A 21,599-nucleotide genomic window follows, 5' to 3' on the forward strand; every position below is an offset into this window, starting at 1 on the left:
ATCAAAGTTTCGGCATTCTACAGAACAGGGGCGGGTTCAAAGTAAAAGAAAGACCACCTTTGTTGGGTGAAATAATATTATGATATATTTGATTTTCTAATACTCCTACGCCTTAGGTTTGTCCTTGATTGGGTCTACATCACACCACGTGCAATAACCTGCTCTGCTGTGAATTGCCAGAAACACATATGTTTAAGTTGCCACCACCTTTTGACACCCCTGCTATCTCCCTCACAAGAAACCACAATATTGGATCGGCTCTCACGGAAACAAATATGTATTTTCTTGATTTACGAAATAAGGTACAAAAAAACATTGTAGTTTAATGACACCTGTTAAATTAGGCCGCACCCTTCTAGATGGATAAACCTATAAGCAACACACACAAGCACATGATTCTAAATAAAAAAAATAGAGTCGTTTATACAAATTACAAGCTCGGGTTTTACACACAAGAAAAAAACAAAATACATTTTCTTTTTTATTTTGGAGAGATTTTGTTTATATTTTAAGCAAATAATTTCTAATTTGCAAAATAAGCATGCATCACACAAAAGAATTTAAGGTTTGAAAAGTCATATCCCATTCTACCAAAGGGTGCTGTGACGTCATAATGACATAGCTTGAGCACTATGCAAGTGTTAATTAACAAATCTAACAATAACGAAATGCAGTAAAATAAAACAATTATACAATCACCAATCCTAATCTGGAAAGTGGGTGAGGAAGACAGTTTAGAGGTGACTGCAGGTTGGGGTGGACATGTTCACTTTAGCCCTCACAGCCTTCACACAGAAAACAGAAAATCACACATAACAAGAAAACTCTGATTTGGGAGGCTGAAAGAAAGTGTGTGCCTGAACTGCCAATTTAGCGACAAAGCCTTTATTCTCCAGGGCAGCTGCCACTTTTGTTTGCACCTTTTACAGCTGACAACAAATGAGCCATGGCGTTCGAATGTGGCTCAGACAACACTCCAGGGATGACACCAGGGTAGACGGTAACAGAAAGGCCACCTCAAGCCTTCAAGAAGAATAAACTGCAGATAATTTCAAGCTGTGCCTAAAAAAACAAGGAAGAAACAAATTATTCAAAGCTGTGATGGCAAATTATGCACTTTTGTACTGCCGAGCTTTCGAGAATCGGCTAATTTAAGCTTTAAATCAGAAAACGTTCCGCATTCCCAGTTGAGGGATTTCGGTGTGGTAAGTGGGGTGGAGCAGACACTGTACCACTATCAGGAGTGAGTGACGGGGATGTGATATATGTCATGTGGGGGTGAAGGCTTGTGTGTATGACCGAACCCAGGCATACATAGTCTAAGACAGTGTTTATCAGTCCTAGGGTTCAGCATGTGATGGTCAAGGCTGCTGCAGCGCTTGTCCCGGCCTCTGGAAGTCACAAGCCCCTGCCCAGAGTGGTCACAAACTCTGCCCCTGGCACTTAGGGCTAGTGCCACCTCCGGTGTGCGAGATCAGAGCAGGTTCTCTGCTTGCATCCTGGTAAAGGCTGGTTCAATAAACGATCCTGCCGAAATAAGTGTGCGATTCCAAGTGCATGAAGTACAAGGAAAACGAAGGCCCATTTTTATACTTTTTTTAGCGCCGCTTTTTGACGCAAAAACGGCGCAAACATACAAAATTCATTTGCATTTTGCAAGTTTGTGCAGCTTTTGCGTAAAAAAATGACGCAAATGCGGCGCAAAAAAAGTATAAATATGGGCCAAAGTATCTCAGCTTTTATTTCATCTGTAGTCCTACCGAATATTACTGTGATATTAAATCACATATTAGTACTCATATGAAAAAGTAAATATTAAGATGAACGCATAGCTTGGAACCTTTTATCAAAAAATAATGTGCAGTTATGCGGAAAAAGTGAAATAAAACGTGTTTACCCAACGGCATTCCATTTGTGAATAACCACAGCAAGCTCAGTGGGTTGGGCAACCAGCCTGTTCTATAATATGTAATATTTGTTGTGCTTTTGTGAAAATAAAATGCAGTATTTTTGGGAAATGTGATGTGAATACATTTTAGCAATATTGACGCTTAGTTTTTTTGGATGCTGTACAAACCAGGTCAAATATGAAATTTGAACTAGCCTCACATGTACTTATTACTTTAATAATTAAAAATTAAAAATGTAGAGACGTCCCACAACACTATTGAAACTCACCCGACATCTAGTCCTCTCCAAGAAAAATTATAGAGCTGAAGTATTTGTCCTAACATCCGCAGGACTACGTGGGGGCGGCGACATCTACATTTAAATATAGCACAGTGAGGCAAAGCGCTACATACAAAATATGTTACAGTGATTGGAGTCAGAATCCGAAGAATATATAAATAGCACTTTTTTCATGTATGGTTTATTGGTCTCAATGTACTAAGAGTGTTTGGCACTCGCCAAGCATGTGGTCCACCAAAATGCTGGCTGCGCGATGGCAAATCCACAATGTATTTATTGAACAGACATTATGAATCACTAATCTTGTGATTAAGTAAGCAAAGAAGGTGTAAAAGGGGTACATCCCCTTCCTAGCAGTTCACAATGACACTTATCAATGGTGTATATAGCAACACCTCGGGGGGGAGGGGGGGTTCCCTTCATAAAGTGGAAGCTGTCCTTCAGAGACAGATTCTGCTTTGAGATTGGCAGCTCTGGACACTGGGAATACAGAAAATGGTACAGGGGACCGTTTCATCTTCTCCCATGTCCTTTTGCATCACAGATTTTTATTTTTTTATTTCAGCCCCTCTTCCACAAGGGGCAAGGGCTGCAATATCAGCATTTTGCAAATATAAATGGAAAAATTGACATCTGTCCCTAGCAGGCCTCTGTCTCTGCATTCACAAACATTCGGTAAGATTTGCTGAAGCACAAATGTCATTTTTTGCACTGTGATGGATTAGCACATCTGTTGCAGCACAAATATCCCCTGAGGTTGCATCATAGATGCTGCATGATTCTATCTGCCACACCTGAGCATAGTACATTGGGTCCATAGCCTGATATCTAGATATTTAGTTTTGTACTGAACGAGGAGCTTTTGTAAATAAACGAACATTTAATGCTTTTTACTCTATAGTTTTTTGTTACAAATAATAGATTCTATAAATTAATAATCAAACGCAAGAAAATGTCATTTGAATTATGCAGTTTAGAATGAGGAGTGCAAGAGGGTGGAGCTTGATTAGTTAAAGGGACTGAGTAAAGGCAAAGTCAGGTGAGAAATTTTAACATCTGGGGACAGAAAAAAACATGAGCACTGAACAGAGGTAAAATTCAGCAAGAAAATAAGTGATTTCCCACAAGCTGGATAATTAATAATGGGGAACAAGATAAGCTTATGGACAAGATCCGTCTGGGGAAGCACTTGTTCCTGCCTCCAGAAGGCAGTAATTCTATTATGGCTATTAGTTGAGTGGGGGAGTATGGAAGAATGGGAGGGAGAGCACAAATGGATTAAAAGCAAAACCATCCTTTCAAAAATATAGCACTCCAAAAAAAGGGGAAGAACACAAGGGAAAGAGCAAGAACTAATTATCTGTGTATAGTGCCTGAATCAAACGGGTTGCCCTCATTACTCCATGTCCAACTGTTCCTCATACCAGCTGTCAATTACAAGATGAAGCCCATCTTCTAGGCGGGCATTACTTGCTGCTGGAAAAAGCAAACGCCACCAACGAGCCCATACACCCCTTACAGGTGTAGGCACGAGTGCCAAAGGTGGTATGTCACACACTGACCCCACAAATATCAAGCTACGCATGTATCATAACTATCAATTCTAGAAGTATTGTCACTGACAAGGTACATTTACTATTAACTCAACGGTGATGATTATTTCGACGTTTATATTGTACTGTATATTGTATTATATTGACATGATATGTACTGCGCTGATATTCTGACTGTGATAATGTAAAACAATATAGTGTGTAAATACCACCATCATGCAAACTAAATATTACCCGAGCTACCCCGCATGCTGAAGCCATCACACCTCCAAAAGGCAAAATACAACATAAGGAGTAACAAGAAAGAGGTGGAATATTGAGAGCTATTAGGAAGTAACACACCCTCTTCTTCACCACAGTACTTACTTCAACCATAGAAGGAACACTATAGCCTAATGCCCTCTTCACCAAAACCCACCAACGCATGAGATACTGCAAATGCATGGAGAATTAACTAAGAAGCAACACTGTATAAATGACTGGAGATCACCAAACCCATAACTAGATGCCATCACCACTGTCACCTGCAAATAATAGTGTGGCATCAATGTATGGGGCTCAGCCTAAGGAGCAGCCCTTCAAGTGTCAGGCGAAGGGACAACCCAGACCTCTTTTCATGGAACTACTAACCTAGACATTCCCTGACTCCATGCCAAAAGTGCCACATGAACCAATGATCATTCCTAAGAAACTGCAGTCCTACTACACTGACTTATTGTTCTTGTGACAGCCTTAGACCTCTGTCCATAGAACCCAAAGGTCATATTTGGACAGGGCAGATTTAGGAGAATCAAAGTGGGATACCTGCAATGAATTCTAAACTAATATGAAGCCCTGAACCAGGGTTAGGGCCTGGATAAGGTGATAAAATGCAGACCATACAGGCCACCAGCAGCCAAGTAATCATCCTATTCTATGGTTACCTAATCCCTTAAATAGCCATCACTGGCTAAAAACCTGAGACAAATACACCAGGGGAAGTCCAGTCCCATATAAACTAAAATACAGCCAGAATCTCAAAAGCCTCCATGGGACAATAACAAAAGCCTAGCAGTCTATGTTGTATAGTTATACGGGACAGTACAACTAAAACAATTGAAGACCAAGGGCCAAATGTACAATACACTGGTCACAAACCTAAGAGCAGTATGCTATTTGGCAAACCAATCTTTGTCCTAGTAGGCTGGATTGCAAAATACAGATGCCTAATGGCCCTCAATGCAACCTACCTCATGAATATTAATGAAGTAGGTCACAAACTGCGACCCACAATGCATTGCAGCCATCATAGTGGCCTGCTGAGATAAGCAGACCACAATGTCTGTGACTGCTTTTAAATAAAGGCAATGTAACAATATACTATAACATAATATAGTACATGCAATTCTGTAACCACTGTATAAGTCCGTGTCTCCAATTTCTTTATAATTAGCGATTAGTGACAGACACAGTCACCGATTATAAAGAAAAGACACCAGAACTCAACTACTATAAATTATTATTGTCAAGTTCTGACGTCAGAATGCCTGCTGCCAGTGCCAGCAGCTGAGGTGAAAGGCAGGTGAGGTAATGGAGCATAATTTAAGCAGCTGCTTATAGCAACAAAAAAGGAATGTCGCTTTTCTTTCATCTGCCCAGCTTTTTTATCTTACTATGACAAGCAGGGGGGACGTTTGTTTAGCACTTCTTATATAGAGAAAAGCTAGAGTCTTTCTGGATGTTTTTACACACTGCGAGCTACTGCAGCTTTGTTTTTTTTTTGTTTATTATCTGGGTTACACTACAATATAACGTTGATAATAGCAACTACTATAATCTTTTAGACCCTCGAGCTATAGAAACTGAACCAGTAATACATACTTACCAGAGTAAAAAATATGCCTTTTTTTAAAGTTATACTAGCAACTTTTGTCAACATATTAAGGCGTGGGCAGTCAGCGGTTTTGTCCCAACACCCTTGTGGTGTAAACACACTAGAATAACACTGGTCTGCAACATTGAGCTTAGGAACCTGAATAAGATTTCCAAAAGTGGAATCCTGTGGCAAATAATCATGAATCACCAGATTAAATAATTGGTCAACAACAACTAGTCAATTTGTAAAATCAGTGTTGGGCCTGGGGATTTGGTGAGCAGCAAGGTACAGAGTGATTGGCAAGTTAAACCTCTTGCACCCTAGAATCCAAAATCTGGAGCAATGTAGATTCAAAGTATTCTTCCACATGGTGAAAGGATGCAGTAAAAATAATTTGCTCTGCGGTAGCATCTCAAGCTCACTTAGAGCCCTCAATCAAAACAAGTGGAGTTTCTGCACATTTATAAAATAGTAGACACCTGTCCCCAGCCGGCATGCATTCCAGGACCTTGGGGACCGCTGAAAGCACGTCAATCTATGGTCCAATGCTGGAGCCTAAAAATACATTTTCAGAAATGATAGAAGGTAGAGCACATTTTGCTGCTAGTTTGCAGAACCTGCATTTAACAAAGCCACTTACTCATCTCTCCACCAAACTTGATTTGCTGTAAGGCCTCACAACATGGGGTCTGTGAAATAGAGAAAGAAAACCAAGGTAGACATTAAAAAATGATAAACATTTTGAAAAATGTATACATATTTCTTAAAGTGTACCACATTAAGTGGCATTACCACAAAAGGGAGGTAGAGATGTGTTGGGAAGAGAAAACAAAATCCTCTATTCAATTAATATGATAAAAGGAATATGTTACTTACCGTGTAAGCATCTGTTAGTGGCATGTAGTCCTGTAGATTCACATGCTTTGCATACTCATGCCATCTAGTGTTGGGTGTGGATGTGTGCAAGTTGTTTTTCTTTGAAGAAGTCTTTCAAGTCATGAGGTTAAGTGAATCCTCATCTTGGTAATAATGCGCATTGGCATCAACTCGGTTATTTTCTTTCCGTGTCTGGTGGTTCGGACTGTATTACTACACTCCAGTTGGAGACCATTTCAGGCTCCTTTCGGTTTGTAATCCACCCTTACATTGGTCTGTATTGTTATTGATAGCATTTCCACCTTTGGATATTGCACAGACAGAAAACTATCACTCCTTGGTTCAACGTGCTCCAACCATGGCCTTTGGCCTCGCCTTTCCTGCCCTATCTTCCATCTCATCTGCTTTGACTTAGAATGCGCTGCTAATGAACTAACTCTGTTCCACTTCTATCCTAGATGCCACACTCTTACCCGAGGACTGACCTTCATCAGGTTGGCAACCTGTACTTGTCTCATGCTCACAAGGAAGAAGACTACAAGGACTGACAATCGTTTCAATCAAAGAAACCCTATGGGACCTAAGGGCGCATCGCAAGAAGGTCAAGGAAACACCGGACATCTTCGTGCAGCAGAATGTCGAGGAGGAGGAAGGGGAAGAACTCTATGAGGCCTCTGCAGCTGAAGAGGAGACTTTTTCCATCAAGGATTCCAGCTCTGATCAGGGCACAGTCTAATCAGGTGCAAGTGGGGCTGTGCTCAGCTCCGCCTGCCCCGCTGAGCCAGTTAATGGCTCATTGAGGCTAGCTAATCCCACTATTGTGTGACTGTTTGGGAGGAATTCACAAAGTCTCTCAGCTACACCCAGACATGTGACCCAAGACAGGCTGCAGACACAAAGTGCTACGGACTGGAAAATGGCAACTATCTCAAAGTAAGAACAAAAAAAACTGTACCTTGTCTGACATCAGTTGACAAACACAATGCATTATTAACCTGTGGTCAAGAAATGTAATCAGCATGACCACACTTTTTGATAGTATATATTTGAACATTTTTTTTTTACTTATTTAACACATAATTTGGAAGGACACACCAATAGTAAAAACGTTAATGAATTTGGAAAACCTACCACATACACAGACAAATTATGAACACAAATTGTGAATCTGACAGTTTGTAACATGTTTGCCAGATATTAAACAGTTTGTGGCAAATTAAAATGCTCTAGTTCACACCTTTTTAACATAAGGAGTGTCCTATTTATCTCATTTGTCAATACTCCTGCATTGAAACTTCACAAGTGGCTAAAGCGCCTTATTTCTTAAAACCAAAGCAGGCACCCTTATTCACAAACAGGTTCCCTATATCCAGTAACCACTTCAACAACTTCATAGTACTAGATTGTCGATGAATTTGGGACTCCACACTTTGAAACGCCTAGCGTATAAAGAAATCGAACATGGAAGGAACAAGCAATTCCAACTTGGCACACATTTTGTTTCCAGGTCTTGGTCCTGAGAAGATCCCAAAATCATGAGGGGTCCAAAATGCGATGCCTAGGTACAGTTTGTTGTTCTTCATTTTAATGTTGTCTAATCTTGCTGACTAAAACAAACCCAATCCCTTGGCTCTAGCTTTCTAAAAGAGGAATTTTCAAAATTGTAATGCAAAATCCAAATTTACCATTGAATAGAGTTAATCATTACAATTCCATAGGTACCAAACTTGACATATCCGCCTCCTCTCACTTAGTAATTGTATAAGGAATCCCCAATGTTGTCCTATGGGAGGGGTAGGCCTCGAAGTAGTGAAAAACGAATTTGGGAGTGTTTCACTACCGAGACATGTAAAACGTAAAAGTACATGTCCTACCTATTAATTACACAGCACCCTGCCATATAGGCTACCTAGGGCCTACCTTAGGGGTGACATATGTAAAAAAAAGAGGAGTTTAAGGCTTGGCAAGGAGGTTTAAGTGCTATGTCGGCATGATGGTGTGACACTGCATTCAGGCTGTAATAGCAGAGTTGAGACAAGTTTTAGAGGGCTTTGTAGGTAGGTGGCACATTAAATACTGAAAGCCTACTAGCAGTATTTAACTTGTAGGCTCTGGATATATGGTATACCACTCTACAAGGTACTTACAAGTAAATTAAATATGCCAATCAGGTATATGCCAATCAAACCATGTTTAGGGGAGTGACCACAAGCATGTTAGCACTGGTCAGCAGTGGTAAAGTGTCCTAAGGTCAACAAAAACTAATTCAGAAAAATATAGGAGGCGAAAAGGCGAAAAGTTTGGGGGGTGACCCTGCAGAGATGGCCATTTCCAACAATAGTCATTAGAGTTTTCAATACCAAGCGATGCATGCTTGGTACACAGTGAAAAACACAAACTAGTCTTGATTGTTTGTGCTGGGCGTTTATTTACTTTTTTTAAAATAAAATCTCTAAATGCCTGTAAAAAAGAAAAGGAGGTAACCTAAGGGAAACAGGGGAAATCATACCTTTGATACCTGCAATGATACACCAAGTATTGTGAGAGATATGTATTGTCTGTCTCCATTCCAGAAAGGAGACAGATTTTGTCTCGATATTTTCTTACCCTAAGAAAACAATTCAAAGATCTGAATTTTTTCAAGGTCACAAACACACAGCTCCTTCTCAAAATACCACTCATAGTGAAAACTAACAATAGCAAAGCCATTAGGTTTCACTTCTAATAATCTGCGCAGCATGTCTTAAAGTTAAAAAAAGAAAAACGCTAAACTTCAATACAGTCAATCCTGGCCACGTTATAGTGCTTTTTTGACATTTTAAGACATGCTGCACAGCAGCTAGCAGTGCTGTGTTACATGTCTTAAAAACATTGACCAAACCAAAAGAATTCGTACAGGCAAAACCTTGCCAATGCTTGTTTAGATGAGACAGAGGTCTGTTGCTGATTTCCCCAGGATCACACAATTTGCCCTTATTTTCAACTTAAGACTCTGGATGCCACAGACAATAACTTACCCCAAGACCCAGGTTGTTCATCCTCTGCAGTGATCGGCAGGTTACTTTCCTTTAGTCATACATGCACTGTCAGCTACTGAACCCTGTGATTTGAACTGGTCTTTCTTGAGATTTTAAAGTTAGCCTCCCAGGTACTATAATAAAGTACTTATGTGCAGCAGTGTGGGCCTCTTCAATACAATGCCTTTCCAGGGCTTATTTTTCCAAACATGGGCAGGAAGACCTGGAAAGTGAATGTATGGGGTCTAACTCCTGCCCTAGGGATACGCAACTCGTCAGGATTCACCCACTTGTCTCTGATGCTCAGGCTGGCTCGTGATGGGACACCACAGAGCCTTGCACAAGCTCCATACTCCCTCCCCTCTACTGTTCCCAGCTTCTTGCAGTGGGGGGGATTGTAGGGATGAACTGCAGATTTTTAAAACCAATGCGCAAGCGGTGATCCGTCCCACAGGCTATGAAACGAGCGCACGGCTTGTGCCCCTGCAAGAAGCGGAAATTGGTTGGGGGGGCTTTGTGCACCTATGAGAAAAGGTGTAAATCTGAGATGGGCTTGTAGGGTTTGACAAATGTGTTTAGAATTAGCAACATAAGAGAATTTGTGAAGGGCATCTTTTTTAAAAGGACAGTGCAAATGGAATCCTCTTTTGTAAAGACAAAAAAAGTACATGCACAGTGAAGTGGAGGGATACTGGCCATAAGCCAATAAGAGTGACCGGAAGCTAGACTTGATGCAGAGTCCACTCGACGACACAGACTGCAAAAGCAGAGCAGGAACTGAAAGCAGACTATGTGAGACAACTTGTTGGCCAATGAGAAGCAAGTAAAGGAGATCAAAGTTGGAGTGAACGAATGGTAAGCTTAGGTAGGTAAGCAGCAGTTTCTAAACCCCTTTTAACATTTTTATTTCTTCACAAAAGATTTTGCAAGCATCCTCTTCTACCTAGTTAATTTCTTCTGTTGGCAGAGGGGGTCAGAAGAGAGAATGAATGCTGGGAGGAGCTGAGCTACTCCTTCTATCCCCCCTTCCCACCTCAGTACCTCCCCTCTTCCAGAAATACAGGTTGGACCACAGGACATAACTAGGAATAAGCTGCAGGAAGGGACACCTGTTTCCACCCTCACAAAGTAGGAGGAGTTTCTGCCCTCCATCTCCTCGTTATACCCCTCCTAGGAATAAGGAATCCCAGACTAATAAGTGTACATGCTTCCCTTGTGCTACCCATTTTATCCATGAGCCCCAGTAGAGCTACTTTAGATATTGTTAAAAATGGGGTCTCTAGTTCGCAGAGGTATACACCTTTGTCCAAATGGGCCAACACCCTCTGGTAGCTTGGCACTGAGCAGTCAGACTTAACGTAGAAGGCAATGTGTAAAGTATTTGTGCAATAAATCATACAGTAACACAGTGAAAACATCACACAAAATTTGCCACAAAGGTTTAGAAAAATATAGGATATGTATCTGGTTAAATTAAGGTCAAAACAATAAAGATTCAATAAGCACAAGTTGAGATATCACTTTTGAAAGATTAAAAAGAGTCTTAAATCTTAGAAATTAACGGTTGTCTCTTCATTACACAAAGTACCTGGTTTGCGTAAAAAATGACATGCATGGAGACCGCAGAGGAGGAGATGCATGGAAAAACAGGGTGTGTGTCGGATTTTCCGACATGACAGACAATGCATTGTTTCTTTGCACGCTGCACGGGGCTTTGCATTGATTTCCGGCACACAGTCTTGGTTCCTCATTGCGATGATGGGATCTTTGACGCCCAGGGATGATGAGACGCAGCAAAAGCAATGGAGGGATATGTCACCCTGGCCATTTAAGGCATCACAGTCCTTTCACTGGAGACATTTCGTAGGCAGAAGGATGACAAGAATTTTAAAAAATTAAAGATTCCAAGAAGGATCTGGACGCCCTTTTGGCACTGGATTCTAAAAATGCAAAACAAGAACCCTCCCACGCAAGAAGTCTGCAGAAGGAGAAGTGTTCTAAGGTGTTCCAGGCTCCTGGCAAAGGTGCCTAACATAGGTCCAATAAGGCCAGATCCTTTCCAGACTCAGGATAACCACTGGCTCTATGAATGAGTTCCACAGTGATTACATATTTATTTTATGTAGTATTTCAGTGAAAATCTGTTATGAATTTGGTCTTCCTGGACCAGAATTAGAAACCACTGCTCTGGAGTTAAAGATGTCTAAATATGGAATACACGTTTAATGCACATTTTAGAATGTATTTCTTTAATGGCAGCTCACTTGGCAGAGGTCGGAATCTGGCTCAAACAGACAATGTTGCAATGCCTTCCTTAGCACCTTTGGTATTGACTCAAGGGTTGCAAGAAAGATGAAATGTCTGCATTAATGCATGTATTAACTTTATGGAAACTTGCTATCGCGCACGACTCACTCCCTGAGAAGCATCTCAGCGCCAGGCACAGCAGGTTGGCAAAAGCAGTCGCCAAAGATTTAAAGAAAAGCATTAAACACCCATGCTTTTAATAGGTTTTTGAATTTCACATGATCCTCACGTAGCCGAATAAACAGGGAAGTTTATTTCAATAAGATGGTGCCAGGTAGGAGAATGATCTACTGCCAAATGTGGGTGTGCAGATGCAAGGTATTTTTAGATAGGACATGTTATAAGATCTCCAAACCTGATGAGGGATACAAAGCTTGGAATGCAAAGAGGTGGACAAGGCCTTGATTAAGGCCATCTGTGTCAGGCAACATATCTTGAAGAACATGAGGTTTTTTTTTTATGGGCAGCTAATGAAGCACCCTTAAAATGGGAGCCATGGAAGTACGATGAGTCAAGTTACAAATTATCCAGGCAGCAGTATTCTGCATCAGTTGGAGTTTTGATACCAAGGTGTCATTATCTGCTCCTATAAGTGCTTTGCCGTAATCCAGGCGACTGGTAATAAGAGCCTAGACTAAAGACTTTCTACATATGAGGTGAAGCCATGGAAAAGTCTACCTTAGGAGCTGCATTATGGCATTGCAGGTACCACAGATAGAGAGGGATCAATTTTGACCCCCCCCCCCCAGGTTTTTTACTGCCTGTTTAGGAGCAGGGCCAAGCTCGGGTGGGCACAAATCAGTTGACCAAGTTGCAGTGCCTTGTCAAAGAATATGATCTCTGTTTTATCTCCATTCAACTGGAGACAATTATTGGTCATGCATGTTGCAATTTCACGCATACTGTGGGAGAACTAAGACTGTACTTTTATAGAGTCAAGTCCCAAAGAGATAAGCAATTGTGTATCATCTGCATAGGATATGATCTCAAATCCACATGTTCTCACTTTCTTTCCTAGTGGCGCCAGGTCAATATTAAAAAGAGTTGGGCTCAGGAACGAACCCTGTGGTACTCCTTTGTTTATTTTAAGGTTTCGGACTTGAAGGAGTCAAGCCAGATATTTTGAGTTTGATTGTTTAAAAAATCCATGAGCCAAAGCAAGGCACTGACACATATGCCAGCCTCATGTCTATGAATAAGAATGGGATGAGTCTGTATCAAGGGCCACAAACAAGTCTAGTAAAACAAGCATAATCCCAGTCCCAGCATCTAAGGTTAGTCTGATGTTGTCAGACTGCCACCAGAGCGGTCTCCGTACTATGGGATACTCTAAAACCAGACTGTGAATTATCCAAGATTTTATGACAACAATTGGGAGCTGACATACCATTCTAATATTTTGGCAAGTGATGGTAACAAGGAGATAGGGCGATAGTTGGAAAGAACCTCTGGGATATCTGAAGGTTTCTTTAGGCTGGGCCAAACTTGTGTACATTTCCAACTTGCTGGAAGCTTGTATGATGTTAAAAAGATGTTAAATAGCTCCTTTACAATTGAGGCAATCACCAGATTCAAACTAGCCGTAATCCAAGGTGGACATGGATCCAGGGTAGAACCCGATTTGGCTAGTGACAGCATCCTTTGCACCTGCTCCAGGGAGCAAAGGTCAATGTTACTTAATTTATTAGAGACACAAAGAGGGGCTTCATTACTTTTCTATTCTTTCATATACAGCAGTTTGAACAAGCTTATAAATCAGGTTGATTTTATCCTCAAGGAAGTAGGCACACGAATCACACAATTGTTGACAGGCCAGCATAGACAGGGTGTAATCGCTGGGTTCCACAAAACTATTCAAAGTTTTATATAGTTCATTAATTGAGCACCTCGAATTATCAATAGTGGCCAAGAGGTAGTCTCTGCGAGCTATCTTAAGTTGCTTATAGAAGCTTTTTAATATCAGCTTATAGGCTTCTTTGTCAGCAGAAAACTTAGTGGCACGCCATCTGCGCTGCAAGTGTTTCCACAGAGTTAAACTGGGGTAGATGGTTAGTATACCAGGGGCGCGCCGTTTTGCTGCACACCCCTGCCCTGCACAGCAGGGACTTGTTTGGCCGGGGACATTAGGTCAAACCCCTTAGAGAGGGAGTTGTGATAGGCTTCAGCAGCCTCTTTAATGTCTTTACATGATGTATTAGAAATCAGTTTGTAGAGTTCTGTAAAAGAGTCAGATATAACCGCCCTCCAAGAAAGAATGAATTTGGGGGTTTTGGTCCTGGCGTGACTGAGATAGGTTTACAAGAAATTTGAAATGTTATTAAGTGATGGTCAGACCATGTAATTGGAAGAGGTGGGTGTCACGTTACACCCTCTGAAGTAGTAAAAATGAGGTCAAGGGTATGCCCCCTGCCTCGTGTATGGGTCCTGACACAATTTGCATGAAAACAAGTGATTCTAAATCTGCTAGAAGTTGAATTATATCTCCATCTTCCTTGCTTTCTCCGTGATAATTAAAATCACACAAGAGTAAAAAGTTAGTTGTGAACAAAACATGTGGTGCAAGGAAATCTATTAAGGATTGGCTGAGGTCTCTCTTTAACCTTGGATGGTGGCAAATTAGTGCTTCCTTACAGGAGTCCGTAGCCAAAGTTGAGATTTTAAAACAAACAGAGCTCAATCCTCTCTGACATTAAGGTATCAATCAATTCCACCAGAAGGGAATAATGAAAAACGAAGGCCTCCCCATCGCCGGCGCTGCCATGCTTGTCGAGGTTAAGCAGAGAATAATGGTCTGGAATAGGTAGGGTAATACTCAGGAGTGCGGCCGCATTTAACCAGGTTTCAGTAAAGAAACATAATTTAGGTGACAAGGAAGAGATTAGATCTCAGATTTCAGTAGCATTTTCGCAAGGAATCTAACACTACAGTAGAGGCCCATGAGTCCCTTTCTCAAAATTTTATTAGACAAGGGAGGAGTCAAGCGACTTGATGTGGGCTCCAACAAATGGGACTCAGTATTCAAATGTATGTTAGCGGTTGGTTTGACGCCTGGCCTACAAACAAGGCAGCTAAAGTTACAATAGTTGCATGAAATCAGACCCTCTATTAAGGGGAGGCAATGTTCGCAGTCACACATAGTTTATGGTTTTCAGATTAGTCCAGAAATGTAAGTGCTGTGGCATAGAATATCACAAGACCGTAGGTCTTACGATGGTGCTATTCCAAAGCAGAAGGGGTCCTGGCGTCTTGTGTCATCCAGGCACGGTCGGACGCAGACAGGCTTGCCCGCCAGTAGTGTGTCTGCTGTGTGTCCTCGTCAACTGACTCCTAAATAGGAGGCCGTTGACATCTGGACCGCCAGCCCGCCCAATCTGGCAGCAGTCTAGAATCCTCCAGGAAGTGAGGATAGGCCAAGGGAAACACCTGACTCTCCACTACAATCGACAACGCTGCGGTGGACCAGAGAGCAGGAAGGAAAAGCACCAAGCTCAGAAAGCTAAATTTAAAGTAAACGGATTAAAACAATTAAAATGCACCCCAAAGAGCCCAACTAAAATAATCAAAGAAACAAATAATTTAAAAAAAGCTCATGAAGTAGGTAAACTGAACCTGAAATGCGGCGTGTCCACATTCAACTGACTCCTAAATAGGAGGCAATTGATGTCTAGCTCCCCAACCTGCCCAAAGTGGCAGCACTCTATAATCCTCCAGGAATTGAAGATAGGCCAAGAGAAACACCAGACTCTCTGTTACAATCAGCTAGGCGGCGGCAGACCGGAGAGCCAACAGGAAAAGCCTAAAGCTAGGAAAGTCAAATTTAAAGTAAGCACAGATTAGAATAATTGAAATCCACCTCAAAGAGCCCCCAACGAAAATAGTCATTGGAACAATTAATTTTTAAAAAAGCTCATGGAGTAGGGAAACCAAACCTGAGGTGCAGCACGTCCGAGCTCAGGTGACTCCAAGTAGGAAGCAGCTGACTTCTAAACCACCAACCTGCCCAAAATGGCGGCAGTCTAGACCCCTCCAGGAATTTAAGACAGGACAAGAGAAACACCAGACTCTCTACTACAATCGGCGAAGCCGCAACGGGCCGGAGAGCAGGTAGGAAACACCCAAAACTCCGAAAGTCAAATTGAAAATAAACAAAGATTAAAATAATTAAAATGTCCCCAAAAGTGCTGCGAACTAAAATAGTCACAGGAACAAATAATTTAAAAAAATGCTCGTGGAGTAGGTTGATCGACCCTTTGGGGCAGGTGCATAACATAGGAACAAACACAGAACCTGAGACTGTGTAGTCTTTAGATTACAACAGGGGGGTGGGCAGAATGAATGGGCATGGCAAGAATCCGATTTCCTTAGGCATTCAGTGCCATTGACGGATGGTGTTCTAACCAAATTTAACGTTTTCTACCAGTATCTTCCCCAGCAATGGGGCAATGCTCGATACTTCTGTGAACAACTTGGCCCCTCATCCACTTTCCTTGGAGTACTGTAGGCAGCTGCATAGTACTGTTATTAAACAGCACCACTCCGTACCTTTATGATTTCTGGGACGTGTTTCTGAAAAAGGAAGAGACAGAAGTATGAATGGCATTTCTGCCAAGGATCAGTCATTCCTCGCCCTGGCAGATGATGCAAAGAGGCAGTTTCTGCTGTGACATACTATACACACCCCAGCGGCTCACTGAAGCTCCAGGGTGTTGCATTCAGCTGCCTTCACTCAATCCTACAGTGCGAGCAACCCAGCAAAATGAAACTCTTGCTCCCTGTCGAACTGATATGACTGGCATGGGGGCAAGGACTGACAAGCTACAAGAGCATGTGCTGTGTATTCCAAGCCTCTCTGAAGCACTGGTAACCCAGGCAGGGCAGCAACTCAGCTGCTCGTTGGGAATAAAAAAAGTTGCCAATCACCTGTGTTCACATTGCAAGTATTTCAGAACCACAATTTTCCATGCTGAATGGTGCAGGCAGAAGCGGGTTGTGCTCAGGGTCATGTATTCTGTCACAGTAGGGAAGCCAGTAAATTATCAGTGACCGTCCAGCGAAGGGTCCGGCTTGTCTCTAAGAGCCCATGTGGGAGCCGTGCCATAGAAATGTTTAGCATGTAAATCAAAGAGCAAACAATGTAAAAATGCGATAATGTTTCTTCAAAATTAAACTGTGTATTTCATTAGCACGTCGAAGTTGTTCACCTGGTGTAATAAATAACATCACTGCCTTTGGGAATCATTTAGTGAAAGATCTCCCACTTTGAAGAGGTCTATCAAACCAAAAGGCAAGGGAGTTGTCATGTGCACCTTATACATGGCCCTGGTTCTTATTATACATGAGCCAGCATTCTAGTCTATCAAATACAGGTAGTTTATGTACAACGCACCTCTTGAACTCATTTATTTGAATGTGCTCTCATATTTGATAACAAAGAAAAAGGAGAGTCGGAGAGTAGGATCACACAATGGGTGAAGTGGGGGGGGGGGGGGGGGGATTGATCTGAGGATTTCTACACACTGGCCAATTTAGTCACCTGGATGTCAAAGGGTAATGCTGTGTCTTTAGTTGTTGTACATACTACATTAAAAAAAATTTTTTTTTTTTTTAATGCTGTGTCTAACTCAAGCACATACTGTTTGCTGATTTTTTTCTTTTGCAAGTAACTTTTTTGTCACACCTTTGCTGGGGGAGATGTAAGAGAAAATGAAAACATGGCACACAAGGAGACAAGAGGTCTCATGTAGTAAAAAAAATTTAAAAACAGATTCCTTTGTTCAATCAAGTAACATTTGAAACTAAGGGCTTATTTAGATATTGACAGATGGGTTACTCTGTCACAACGGAGATGGATTTCCTGTCCGTCGAATTCTAAATCTCATTATTTCCTATGGAATTTAAATTTTGGCGGATGGGATATCTGTCATCGTTGTGATGGATTTATCCATCCGCCAATAACTAAATCAGGCCCTAAATCTTTTTGCATCTAATTTAGGCTGAACTATAACTTGCCTGTACTGATGGAAATCATACTCCTACAGCTACCTCATTGAATGACAACAGGAAAAAAAGTTATTTTTTTCTTTGAGAATCGGTTAAGGATTCCAAATATGATACAACAGGGTAACAATAGACCACAGGAGAGAGGACTAGTAAACATGATAGGACATCGACACACAACATTCTTCATGAAGTGAAGCCGAACCCACCAGAAGAGAATATAAAATTAGTTTAGTATGAATTGGTGAAGTGGCACAGGGTCTGGTGACGCCAGAGATATTTATTAAACGGCACTACAGTTTTATCTCTCACCGTAAATCTGTATCTCCTCAGGAGCCTGCAAATGAGAGAGAGAGAAAGAGAGAGAAAAAGGAGAAAGACAGTGGGAGCGGGTCTGTCCTTTGCCTACACACAACTGGGAAATCACACCGAATGGATGTGCCTCTTTCTCTGGTGTCAGGGCAGATCAGAGTGGTACTCAGTCACTGGCTTGCACTTTGGTACCCTCGCTGCCATGTATACCACCTTTGCAACCTTCTCTCTCTCCCTTGCCATCCCTCAACCCACCTGCCTACTACAAAGTGTGCGTAATTTGAAGACTGCCAGAGTACTCTTGGCTTTACATATGCATTTGATTGTAAAGCCAACTACTCATATTTAATTTTTTGTGTTACTCTATTTGCTGCTTTTTGATCGCAGGCGTGTAGCAGACGTCTCAACAGTGCCCTGTTTGAAAGTCCTAATTTTTAGTGTTCGCAGAGGCTCGGGAAGCAAATGCTCAGGCGGGAGGAGCTGAAAAGAGATGCCTCCCACTATGACTCTTTAGTCCCCCACTCTAAGGTGTTGGGGAAAGGCAGAGATGGGCTGCTCATTGACTCAGTAACATCACTGGCCACGCCCGCAGGCTGTTTCACACAACAGAGACTTGTTATGTTTTATTGTGGAGTGGGCTCAAGACTACCCCAGCCAATCACAGGCTAGAGACGAGTCATGGGCTTCTAGCCAATCATAGGTCTCCAAAACTTATCACAGCATTTCTGCTGGCTGTGAGCCACAGAGTCCCGCAGCTCATACATTATTTAAGTGATTAAGGGCCAGATGTATGAACCGTTTTGCATGGCGCAAACTGCGAAAATCGCAGTTTGCGCCATGCAAAACGGCCATTGCGATGCACATTCCCAGAATGCGACTCGCAAATAGGAAGGGGTGTTTCCTTCCTAATTGCGACTCCACCGCGATGCAGAAATGCTTTGTGACAGCGAAAGCGGTCGCAAAGCAATTCGCAGTTAGCACTTACTTGAAGTGGGTGCTATGGGACCCCTTTCCCTTTGTGAATGTCGCCCAAAATATTTTTTCAGAACAGGCAGTGGTCCAATGGGCCACTGCCTACTCTGAAAAAACGAAACCAAATGGTTTCATTTTTTCTTTTGAAATGCAACTCGTTTTCCTTTAAGCAAAACGGGCTGCATTACAAAAAAAAAAAAAAACTGCTTTATTGATAAAGCAGTCACAGACATGGAGGTCTGCTGTCTCCAGCAGGCCACCATCCCTGTGAGAGCAGGGAATCGCAAGGGGGTCGCAAAGTGCGACCCACCTCATTAATATTAATGAGGTGGGTCTCTGCGACCCCTTGCGATTCGCAGAAGGTGTCTGAGACACAATTCTGCATACGAATTTGCAAATCGGAAATTGTGAGTTGTACCGACTCGCAATTTCTGATTCGCAAATTCGTATATTGCTACATCTGGCCCTTAATGTCTAGTTGTCTGTTCAACAAAACAGACATTAAATCTCTTCATCACAAAAATCAACATGTTTCAGGACTCAGGCAATATGACTCCCACTGCTGCCTTTCTCAGATGCAGGCTACTCACCCCACTTGTAGTACTTGGGCTCAGACTCGGCATGGGCAACCTTGCACCTAAACTCATCACCCGCCTTGTAGGTGAATGGGTAGTACTTCATCCACTGGTACTTCCAGTCACTTTCAAACGTCATATCCATAGCCTTCAAGTTTGTTATCACTTCGCCGTTCCTCAGCATCTCCACCGTGATTTTGGGAGGATGAAATCCACTGACCAAGCACACCACTGTGTTCTCCTTTCCTTCCTCCAATGGGCTGGTAGTGTAGATACTGACTTTGGGTGGATCTGCAATGGCTGGAAAGAAAAACATGTCATTGTTACCCGGAAGCACCACCTCCATCTCTCCCACTCTCCTCTCCACCGCCCTACTTAAAGAAGTACCAAGCTGATAAACCCCCACTCAAAAAAAAAAGTATTCTCCAATCTCGGCCCAGAAATCTCCTTATTACAGCTCTACCATGATAAATATTGTATTTTTCCACTGCAAAGAGATTTCATTTTGGCACACAACACGTCATTCACATAAGTGAAAAATGCATAGCAACAATTAAATCAAATGCACATTTCCACAATGTTATTCAGTTCGGCACATGCATCATGAAATGCTTATGCAAATACATTCATAATAGTAAACGTGCGTTTCATTCCTACTTCTCCTTCAAAAATAAACATAGCCTAACAATTCAGAGAGCTGAAAGGTAATTTTGCTGTTAAATCATTACACAGTGATTGTTTATTCTGACAAACTTTAAGAGACCTCTTGCCAGGGGCAGCCCCCCACCCCGACCAGCAACAGAAGCTGCAAAACCTTCAACAAACGAAATTATAATAAACCATGTTTGTTATCGATTTGTTTGTTGAAGGGGCAGGGCCACAGGGGTGACGAGCAGTGAGGGAAGTGCACTGTGCACTCCCCTCAGTGAGCATGTCTCGGGCCGGCCTAACACACATGCGCAGTAGGCTCTCTCCAGCCCAGAACACAGTTGCCAGGCTCCAAGTCCGCCTGGGAGCACCCTGGCTGGGCTCTCCCAGGAATCCTCACGCTGCTTTGAGCAGCGTGAGGATTGGCGCTGGGCAAGCTGGGAGCCTGTGCCTGCCTGCGGCGCGGGAGAGGAGCGGGTACGTTTTTTTTTTTTTTCATTTTTTTTTTATATTTTAAAATACATTTTACCCCCTCCCACACCCACCTCACGTTCTGCTACTGCCTCCTGCTAACATCTGGTATGAACCGTAAGTATTAGGCAGAAGCTAGAGAGCACATCACCTGGGAAAGCAGGAAAGGAGGATAGGCCGGAGTGACATCAGCATCCATCTTAACTGAAGGCTCTTTAAGGCGTTCGGCCTTCATTGAATGGCGCCGCGCCTGTGTTTGTGCTTAAACAGACACAACGGCTGTCCATTATGACAAGAATCAGTAGGCTTGCTACTTCACATGACACAATAGACCCTATTGTTCGGAAAGACGTATGCAAAGACCCTATTGTCCTGAAACAGGTATGCGAGGTGCAGAAATAAGTGTTTTATTAATTTACTTGCTAGAACTAATATAGTGCGTAGAAGTAGCCAATGAGGTTATTGGTACTACAAAGATGAACAAACAATGTTAGAGTATTGTTCACAAATTGAATGGCTGCTTCACTGTTTATATCCTGTGTTGTTACGATTCATATTGTGTGCACTAGATTAGGACAATAAATTATCAATATTTGATTTGTGTAGCGCCAGGGGGACCCCATCGGGCCCTGGGATTTCCAGAGGGGCTCTGTGAGATTATTCAGTAACTACGTCATGCAACTCATACCTGACTGCAAGAGAGTAGGTCTCTCGTAACATAATGTTGAAATACTTTCCATAAGACAGCCAAACCTCACCATTTATTTTACTTGACATGCGAGATATATTCCAACTCGTGATTTTTAAAGATTGAGAATTATGATTA

At 42.2% G+C, this 21,599-nt stretch overlaps 1 protein-coding gene across 2 annotated transcripts in view; it reads right to left on the reverse strand.

Moving 5' to 3' along the window:
* Positions 1-468: 468 nt before the first annotated feature.
* The window catches only part of B2M (beta-2-microglobulin), a 44,835-nt gene continuing 23,704 nt past the window's right edge, over positions 469-21,599 (reverse strand). For both annotated transcript variants that reach the window (XM_069244146.1, XM_069244145.1), the window contains exons 2-4: positions 19,670-19,954; positions 6,239-6,287; positions 469-1,062 (exon numbers count right to left, since the gene is read on the reverse strand). In XM_069244146.1, coding sequence (XP_069100247.1) covers positions 6,274-6,287; positions 19,670-19,954 — 299 coding nt within the window. In that variant the 3' untranslated portion in view covers positions 469-1,062; positions 6,239-6,273. The remainder of the gene's footprint in view (positions 1,063-6,238; positions 6,288-19,669; positions 19,955-21,599) is intronic.

The sequence above is a fragment of the Pleurodeles waltl genome, chromosome 7 (genome assembly GCF_031143425.1).
Source record: "Pleurodeles waltl isolate 20211129_DDA chromosome 7, aPleWal1.hap1.20221129, whole genome shotgun sequence".
Lineage (NCBI taxonomy): Eukaryota > Metazoa > Chordata > Amphibia > Caudata > Salamandridae > Pleurodeles > Pleurodeles waltl.